The sequence below is a fragment of the Bombus pyrosoma genome, linkage group LG7 (assembly GCF_014825855.1).
Source record: "Bombus pyrosoma isolate SC7728 linkage group LG7, ASM1482585v1, whole genome shotgun sequence".
NCBI lineage: Eukaryota > Metazoa > Arthropoda > Insecta > Hymenoptera > Apidae > Bombus > Bombus pyrosoma.
Genome location: NC_057776.1, coordinates 17,727,124 through 17,737,444, shown reverse-complemented (window position 1 = coordinate 17,737,444; position 10,321 = coordinate 17,727,124). Strand labels below are relative to the sequence as shown.

General features: G+C 39.5%; 1 protein-coding gene across 3 annotated transcripts in view; it reads right to left on the bottom strand.

The window, feature by feature from the left end:
* LOC122569302 (SPARC-related modular calcium-binding protein 2) overlaps window positions 1-10,321 on the bottom strand; it is a 33,076-nt gene that overhangs the window by 780 nt on the left and 21,975 nt on the right. The window contains exons 3-9 of one of the 3 annotated variants that reach the window (XM_043730151.1): window positions 9,820-10,194; window positions 9,026-9,250; window positions 4,188-4,268; window positions 2,444-2,521; window positions 559-792; window positions 299-471; window positions 24-189 (exon numbers count right to left, since the gene is read on the bottom strand). In XM_043730151.1, coding sequence (XP_043586086.1) covers window positions 24-189; window positions 299-471; window positions 559-792; window positions 2,444-2,521; window positions 4,188-4,268; window positions 9,026-9,250; window positions 9,820-10,194 — 1,332 coding nt within the window. The remainder of the gene's footprint in view (window positions 1-23; window positions 190-298; window positions 472-558; window positions 793-2,443; window positions 2,522-4,187; window positions 4,269-9,025; window positions 9,251-9,819; window positions 10,195-10,321) is intronic. The other 2 variants (XM_043730154.1, XM_043730153.1) reach the window with 2 other exon arrangements.

Sequence of the window (10,321 nt, the reverse complement as noted above, 5' to 3'; positions counted from 1 at the left end):
GTATTTGTAATGAGAATAATTACGTGTCGTAGGTCGTTGAGCATTTAGACAACTGAACCATTCTGTCATGCTGATTTTTCTATCGTTGTTGATATCACAGTATCTAGGAAGCCTTTTTCCGCATCTTTGAAGCTGCCTGTTATTCGCTACCATCGTGCGGAAACTTTTCCATTCTTTCCTCTCTAGAACCTAAGAGAAGAAATATGATAAATAGAGTACCTCGTTTTATCAAACTGACCAATATAAGTTAACATAAATATTTAAGAATTTCATTGTCAAAAACATCTTCTGTTCTTACCTTATTTTTGTTTTTATCAAGCATGACAAAATGCCAAGTTGCTATTTGCTCCTCTTTCGAAGCTTGCCACTTAGCTGTCGTTTCATCCGAATCTGTACCAGAGGCCTTCATCTTTTTCTGCATTAAGTCCATTAAATCTCGTAGAAACAATTGTTTCTTTTGTTCGGGACAACCTAATGTCGAAATTAAAAATATTTGATCAGACGTATTTTTATGGGAATAAATAAATAAAACAAGACAGAATAACGTGATTCAGTTACCTTTCATAGGTCTGCTAGGAATAGGTACTGGATTACAATTTGGAGTACGGTCTTTGGAAGATGTCCCCGGTATCGGTTTGCCAGTATCTTGGTACACGCACCAACAATAACCAGAATAACACTGCACTCGATGATACCTTCCGTCAGGTGTACATTCAGGTACATAAAATTTCTCTTGAGAATGTTGCCTCTCATCTTCTAATACGGATCGTCTGTCCGTTAAACAATCGTTTGCTGTAAATTACATATCGCTATTTTACCAATTTGATAGTTTCTTCAAAATACATAGCTTTATATTTGCAATAATTAAAAATAGAATAACGTAAGACAATGAAAACTTTACACTTAATAAGAGCTATTTTGTCTTATTATTAATATCGTAGTATCATGGACAAATGACCTAAGAAATATCGGATGAACCATGGGAGAAAGTCCAAGTGCCGTTAGGCTAAAAGGGTCTGGAAACTTCAATAAACCGAACGGCCTATCAATGTGTCATCGGTCCTTCGGTCGAATAGTTACGCGGAAAAAAGGTCTAGGTGACCACGACCGAAGACAATTGCAGGACATGCACGTGTTGAGGTTATGAGAAAAGACAAAGGGACTCTTAAGGAAGAAGGACGAATTCGTTACCTGAAGGGTGGAGTTGTGAAGAGTCGTGTTAGGGGAGTCGAATGGTGAAGAGACGAATTATGAATGAGTTGAGAGTCGAGAGTTAAGTTGCCGAGTTGTTATGAGTTGTAAGCTATGTTCGGGATTTTGAGTGGCCTTCCGTTTATGGCTCGGACAGTATCTCTTCTTTCTTTGGAAAATTCCGAATTATCTGTGCTCCCCGAGCTGTAAACCTGACGACTCAGAGATTGGGGAAAAAACCCAGGGATAACCCCCGGTCGGGAAGACACGATGGACGGATAAGACAATGGCTGATGGGGAGTATCAACAAGATCTTCGCGGAAAAATACAAGGAAAGAATAGCAACACACTCAAACCGGCTGGCTGCGGAAACGATCAACACAAGTATAGAAAGAAGACTAAAAAGGAAACACCCAGCAGACCTCACAAAGGATATAACCTAACAAACACGTAGATGGTACCCCGCTGGGGGTAACCATCCACATGCTCTGTATTTATAAGATATAACATTTTATCTAATGTCCCACTGGACAAATTGTAAAATCGCAATTAAACAATAAAAAAAAAAAAAAACCAGCAGACCTCACAAAGGATATAACCTAACAAACACGTAGATGGTACCCCGCTGGGGGTAACCATCCACATGCTATGCAATTACAAGATACAACATTTTACCTAATGTCCCACTGGACAAATTGTAAAATTTCAATAAATAATAAAAAAAAAACAAGATCTTACAACCGTTGTGTTCAGAACGTCAAATTTTACTTATACACAGCAAATGCAAATAAAGTGCCAAATTATACTAACACTCGATCTATTAAACCTTCTCCACCTTGAGCATTAAATTCATTCAAGGTTCGCGATATCGAACGCGTATCGATCGGTTGGACCTGACCGGTCGCTCTTTAGTTGATAATTCTCAACAAGCTACGAGTTGTGAATTGTAAATTATCCATTTAGTCGTCTCAGTTATAGCACATTACTGTATTTAGTTCGCGTTAGATAACCATCGTTTCCTGTTTAATCCATTGTAAATCTATCTAGCAATAAACTTATCACATAGGATAGAAATCATTGGAAAGCCTAATTTCTAATATTTCTAAATAAATAAAAAATCCTATAATATGATTCTTAAAGTTGTAGAAATTAATATGGATTATTTAAGATATAATTACGATTAGTTTAAATGAAGAAATTGAAAAGATTAGATCAGATATTAGGAATTGTTAAAATTTTACAAAAATCTCACCGTCACTATCCTCTTTCGTATCGGTTGGATCATCTTTGAACGTTGGTCGAGAATGCACCGGAGCAGGATTGCCTGTGACTGTGAAAAATGGAAAATATGTAGTACGTATTCTCGTCGAATCTTTATTCTTTCCACTGAATCAACAAAGTAATGGTAATAATCGGCCCATTCACCGAAATCGCGAGATTAATGTTAATTGTTATATACAAGGATAGCGTTTCTCTTTCCTTTTTTTTTTTCTTTCTCTTTAACTATGACATGTTTTTTATTTCTATATCATTGTACACTGAAAATTGTATATTTCTGTGTACAATCTGCGATCGTTGTTAATGCAGCGGATAATTTAGAAAAAGAGACTCGTATTTACATTCGTTGATTATCACGACGTAGCACATTTGCTGTTTAGAATAATTTCGAAAAGACCGTCACCACCCAACAAACAATAAGGATTCACACACAGACGCATACACGTTTTCCTTTTTCCATTCTCTTTTCTTTTATACAGCACATGCATGATATTAGAATAAATGCGAATTGTAAGTTCGGTATATGCTGGCTGCCTCTTTCCGTTCTCAAATCTTTACAAAAATTCTTTACAAAATCCTATCGGTTTAGATGAATGAATGGGTGGTGACGCACGATTTTAAGAAAATAATTACAGAAAGATTATTTTTTCTTCTTTTTTTTTTTTATTAATTAGATAGATTCAAACGTACTTATAGAATAGAAAATCGTTTAAAACGAGTTTATCGTTCCCTGAAACTGTATGAATAAATTGAAGTCGTTTGTCACGAAGGAAATTGATATTTTCCTCTGAAATATAAATATACATGTTTTTAGCTATATAGAGAATATGAGAAATGAAAAGAACAGTTTTCGGAGTAAGCCTGCTACGGGGATTCCTGCGGATCTTTCCACGTCTGCATATTAATAAAATGATATTTTCTAACAATATTTCTCACTTTCTACATTTCTATTTATTATATATCCGTCGTTAAAAATTCCAGAAAATATCGTCAGATAGAAATATCTTTGCGATTCGATGTTTCCCATTATCGCGTACATAGTTCATAGAGCAATCAACGTCGCTGAATACATAGACAATTATTTGACGATATCTCACGTAGCAAGGCGATCGTTTAAAAACTGATAAAAACAATTAGGTTACGATGTTTTTCTCTCGTAAATCTCTTTCACTCCATGTATATCTTGGGCAACTTTCTCAAAGTAAAAACAACTTTTTAATCAAGTTAGCCAAGAACGTCTGTATCGTATATTCAAAATCATGTGTTCGTTGTTAATTAGTTCGTTAACAGAATAAAACGTAGAGATAACGATAAAGAGAGAAAAGTACAAAAAGTATTTCGAAACGAATGAAAGAAATACGTTAAATCGATGTATGTTCGATCAGAAAATTTCCCAAGCTTTACACGCGTTTTTTTTATTATTATTATTTATTTAAATTTTACAATTTGTCCAGTAGGACATTTGGTAAAATATTACAGCTTAAATATACGTAGCACGTGGATGATTGCCCCCAGCGGGGTACTGCGGGATCTGCTGGATGTTTCCTAAGCTTTACACGCGTACGATTAACAAGTATCGTGTTAACGTGGTAAAAGAATTCGCAAGGATCCCCGTGACAAGCGAATGGATAATGACGATAAGCGATAGATTTGAGAGAAAGAAATAACGTAAAAATGACGTGACAGTGGTGTGTTTGATGTGCAGAACTAGGACTCACCTTGGTCCATGACCCGGGTCCTCTGGGCCTCAGGGACCTCGGGGCGCTCGTCTGCGGGGTTCAGCGACAAGAACAAACGTACTAAATGATAACAATGATGTCACTCAGCCGACCGGCCTTACCTATATGTACAATGTTTTTTTGTCATTCGCGCATCGCAGGTTTTGCTAGCAGAGCAGCGAGCGGTGGCGAACATCGAATAGTAGGGTTGGTCACTAAGAATTCTCAGGCAGGACTCCCTTCTTTCTCTCTCTTTCTCTCTCTCTCTCTCTCTCTCTCTCTCTTTAGCACGTACCCCAAACAATTTCCAGCGTTCTTACGTGTAACAGAACTCTACATATACGAGTGTAATTTTGTTCTTTCTAAATGGTGGAATATCCTGTTTAGTTTGTTCACCGGTAGGTAAGTTTGTCAAAAGGATTCGGATCAACTTCATGCGCTGACTTGGTCAGTGAAGACCATGCGATGTACACGTTAAGGGGATACGCGTTCGGAGAAAATGGTTGAGACTGTTCGTTAGCGACAGAGGTATTTTTACAGGGAACATCTTTCTACTCGAGATCGTTGGAATTGTAGAACTTGAAAATACGGGAACTCGAGGATCTTGGAACTGCGGAAACACGAGAATTGCGGCACTCTGAAGGACGAAAGCGCGAGCCGCCCGGAATCGTCTAAAAATTTTCTCCGAACGCGGTTCTCAAGTTTCCGCTGTCTACGCGCTTCGATCGGAGATCTTAGCTCGGGCAGTCAACAAAGTGCATGCTCGTCCGTGCATAAAGTGTTATTTCACAGTGTACTACAAGAGGTAGACGATCGTTTTATCTTTACTCTACGTTCTCTATGAAGACATTGCGAGCAAAGTGAATTCTACGAAGAATCGAGGCAAGTGGAAGAATCGCTGTTGCATAAAGTTGTCAATAGCCGATAACTGCAAGTTATTCCCGGGTCACACAAGTCGATACCAGAGAATCCTAGATCGAACGTGATTACTTAACATGCAATCGACTACGATACTACGTATCAACCAATCTACGTGTTCTCCAATACTTTTATATGCAAACTACCTGTTTGGAAGACAGAAAGAAGCACGGGGTTAAAGCAGCGTTCTACGATAGATCAATACACGACGGTATTGCTCAAACAACATCTACTCCTTTGTCCTGGAAATACATAAATTATCCTAACTTCTGACATGTTCTCGATATTACGGTAAATTTGAAAACGTATGTAGATATACCGCGTGACTTGCGTACTAAGTTAAAAGACAAACCTAACTCACCAGACGAATAAAAAGATACCAGAAAATGCCACCTACTGTCTGTCTCATCTTCGGTAAGAATTGCGTGTGCTGTACGAATGAAAAGGAAACATCACATCTACGTATATACGAATCTTGTACTTGAACGACGTATAATCTCTACGACATAAGAGAAAGGTTCTTAATCTAACAGTTCAAAATAATCGATTAAAAATGGATCGTCTGGATGTAGCTATTATCTCACGACGTTGTTTATTGTTTCCTCTTTATCGTTCGCATTGTCTCGACAAGAATGTGGATAACGTTGAGGAAATAGCGGTCACAACTAGTTGGGAGTTCTCGGATCCGGCAATAAATAAAACCGTTGCAAAGCGTGTCAGTTATAGCGCGTCGTTGGAGGATAATACCGGAAGATCGTCGTCGCGGTCGTCGTCTCGGCGTCTAAATCGTGGTATAAATTACAAACGGTGGCCGGGACAGGATGTCGCGCACGCCAAGGGCCGTCTTCTATAGTCGACCCGCTTAACATTCGTGAATCCTGCCGGAAGTTTGCCCACACTGCGACCGGCTACCGTGGAATTGAAGCAATTGACCTCGTGTACATGCGGTACTCGCGGTTAGCCTACGAGAATGACCGCCCGCGCGACGCGTCGCTTCGTAAATCCGCGCCTACGCCAACCACGATCATCGCTGTTTCAAACTATCTGCCGGGGTTATCGCGCCACTGCCCCCCAAAAAGAGGTTCCAACCGAACGTCATTGTTTGTTGGTTCACGGTGAAACGTCGAGCGTTCTATTATCCGGGTTATCTTCCACTATAATTTAAGCTTTTTCATCAGAGAATTGACAAATTTACGTTCACGATTTCACGCCGAATAAGAGAATCGATCGATTTCTAAAATTCGCTTGCAAATGTTCGAGCCTTTCGGGTCGAAGCTGCGTCCCAGAAGAATTGCTTCCTCGTGCGTTTCGCCAGCGTCGTAATCGACTCTGTCGAAAGGTTTAAAGACGCACAGGTGCTGGTGCGTTGTGGCGAAATATCGGCAAGTAATTTCTCTAGTTAGGATATCACTTTAGCCCGAAAGCCTCGGACAACGCTGACGAACCAGACTGTAAACGCCTGGAGATCACTTGCTTGTAAATTTTCGCCGCAATCGCAAACTTGTTACAAGTCAATTTTCTTATACGAGAGAATCGAGTCTGGTAATTCCGGTTGCTTGTAATTGTTCGTTAGTACGTACATTACCACGTAATGGTAATTGGATCACGCAAGAGGCTTTCGGATCAATTTGTCGTACCATCGATTATTCGGATACACATTTTCTGGATCTACTTGACACGATGAAACGAAGGGACAAGGTTCGATGAATCTAATACTAGAACTATACACCTAACGCTATGAGTACCTATGTAGATGTATATACATTCATGTGATGATGAGAATTACAGTGGTATGATAAAAATGAACGACTATTTACATATGTACAGGCGCGGGATACAAATTTTCGAACTCGATTTTATAGGAAACGAAGCTTCAAACGTGTCATTAGAGGCGGACTTTCCTTGTTTTTTTTTTTTTCTTCTTACTCCTCGTGTTTCCTTCTGTCAATGAATAATGGATGAATCGAAACGTGATTGAATTAGAAAGTTTGCACTAGTTTTGCCGATCAGACTTTAATCAATCGTGCTTTTCCGACTGAATTTTAATTTCATAGGATATTGGACCTCTAGATTCTACGAATTTTGGAGAAGGTACCTTTCTACGATTACTTTAATTTTGCGTATAATAGAGAGACAAGGAACGAACGAAACTTTAGAATATTTTCTTACCGCAATGTAGTTGACTTTACTAATAACTTTCATAAATATCAAAAAATTCATAGAACCGCGTGAAAATAATCGCAGAATGTTGAAACTAGGCGAACATAAGCAAACATTCTGAGAAATAGATAAACGTAAAATTCACAGTGTCGCAACAGAGTGCCTAAACGAAAGTGCCTAGACGTCGGTTAAAATTAATTCCATATACAATGAACATAAAAACACAACGAAGGATGCTATATTATTCAAACATTTGCGATCGTTGTATCATCGCACGGCGACGTTAAAATGCCATACGATCGGCAAATGGAAAAAAGATAGAAAAAAAAATGAATTTTCATTTCGAAAGGCGAACGTTTATACGTAAATGGAGGTCGTTAAAACGTCGAACAAAACGATGGAACTATGCGAAGAATGTTGTGTCGCGTTACTTCGTCACGATCGAATAAATTACGCTTCTTTTGCAAGAGATATATCGCTTTGTCCGTTTGTCGGATAAACAATAAATTGTGCGCATTTCCTAGATGCTTGTAATTTAATCACCGACGATTACAGGTTCGACAAATTTGCATTTAATTGAAACTACTACGACGTTCTTTTCTCTCTTCGTTCTTTTTTAACGTGATGTTACTGCAACGAAAGGGAAAGGCTTAGAATTTGATGGTGATTCGTGGGTTACAACAAATACATGTGTACGTTTTAAAGCGACCCAGCAAGGCAACCTCACCCAGGAAACGAGAAAAGAGGAGCACCATGCGCAGTAATTGCTCGATTGCAATGCCACGCGAGTAGATTAGCGCGTGTTAGGCAGCGTTAAGTACAAATGGTGATGTTAATCCCGATTTACGATCGCCATAAAAGCTGTATCCACGAATTTGTTCTGCCCGCGATATCAGTTTACTGTTTTACAATTGACGAAGAATTTATTTGCTACGATAACTTTCGTTATTCGTCGTGGATCACAGTGGCGTATGGTACGTTGGAATTAACATTATGGTGTTTCATTCTTGCACGGAAACGATCTTGGATCCCTTCTTACGTTCCTTCTCCGATTACATAAGAGACGCATCGGGATTTTGAATTTCATTAACGAAAGGAATTTTTATTCCACGTTCGATGGTATGCGAGATCTTGCAGGATGATTCAGAAAATCCGGATAATTCTCTCTGAAACCAACATGAGAGGAAAGAAACAAATTTTTACGTACTTTAAACGAGACCGTTCAGACGCTATCTTGCTAGAAAATTTTCTACCGACTCCTTTTTATATTTGCCTATAAAAAAGAGTTACGATACTTGTGATAGTTTCTTTTTCGAATCAGACTGTATATCAAAATGACGATCCTAGAGGAGACGATGTTTCGTGGCGCAACAGCGTGGCGCCGCTTCGCAAATATCAACGTGTTCAAAACTGATTTATGCACTCAACAACCTCGGTTGTGACCTTGAGAACTCTCGCCTACCAGGAAAGCGGCGTTAGCAAGTATTTGCAGCTCGAATTGATAATCCCGGGTTCAACAGTACCGCTTTCGATGAAAATCTCTTTGGAATATAATAAAAGCAACAAAATGTATCGAATACTTGAAATATATACTGTAACAAATATATCGAGATAGACAGACTCGTTTAAGCAATCGTTTAAGTTCGAAGAAGGGAAGAAAAATCGTTGGTCCGTGCAAGTGTGGTCCAAGAGGCCGAAAAAGGTCCTCGAGATTTTGCCTTTATGGTGTGAGATGCACGTGCACCACGTGTTAAACTTACGAGTGAAGTCGTTCGCAAGGCAGGCACCCCATTCTTGCCTAGAGAGTTTCAAATCCCGATTTAGGTCGCACGTGCGGGCGAACGTGCGAGCACATTTCTTCGGCCTTACCGCCTTCTTCGCAAGCCTCCTCAATTCCTTGTACTCTGCCCTATCAAGGTATCCATCCCCATTTTTGTCCAGTGTCACAAATTTCCACGACAATACTCTTTCTACATTTTTGTCGCCTGAATAAAAAGAACGAATAAAAGTTAATAGCGAAAACATATAACGTCTCGTGTATTTCTTACATATTTCTATTTCTATCACCTCGAATATTATCGAGGAGAGATACTTTTTTTTAAATTATATTTTTAGACTTCTCGATTTAATTCTAGAACAAGCAACCGCGAGAAATATACAAATATTTCAAGATCAAGCTTCCACTTATCCTCCTAATTTATATGATACATAATTCATTGGAGGAAAGAGAAAAGAAATAGATTTTAAGAATTTAAATCGTAGGATCACTGTCCTGGTCATTCACTATATTTAACAATTATCGTGCGCTATGGCTTGGTGTTTCTTCTCGATTCAGATAACAGTTAGACATTCAAGACGCCGAAGCAAGAAGATATAGACTCTACGTGTATATATTTGTAGGAATTCTGCACTTTGCAATTTCATATTTCTTTTCAAAGAAGACAACGATCAGAAACAAAACGAATCGCTAAGGTACTTTCAAAAATCTTCCTAACGACCCTCTGGTCCAGCTGAGCTTAAATACGCGTCACGATGTTTCTTCTTGAATCCTCACCATCGGCAGAGATGTTCGTCCGCCTGTATTCGATCTTGAAGTTTTCGATCAGGTTCCCGTTGAACTTGGACTTTTCCGCTCGATCACACGTATTCCTGTGCTTACTGCTATACTGCCTTCGCTGCTTCCAGTTCGGCGAGCGCCTCCTTTGGCCGCTCCTGGTGGAAGCAGTAGATCTGGGACCAGGTTTTTTCACACATCTTGGTCTTTCGTTTCTTACCGAGGTGTCGGGCAGTGGTCTGCCCTGCGGCGTCACGCACCAACAGTACCCGGTTTCCTCGTGACATTGCACCGGTGCGTAAGTGCCATCCGAACGACAGACTGGTCGTGCACCCGGCCTGGCAGTCAGTCTTGCGGAGAAGCATGCTGGTGTCTCTAGATGGACAGGTTCGATCATATTGTTCTTTGTTAGATATCGTTATTTACGTAAATGTACGCGTATCTTTCAGCATGCACGATCGTCTTACTAATTATATTTATCTTTCGGTACCTAGTCCTTGTA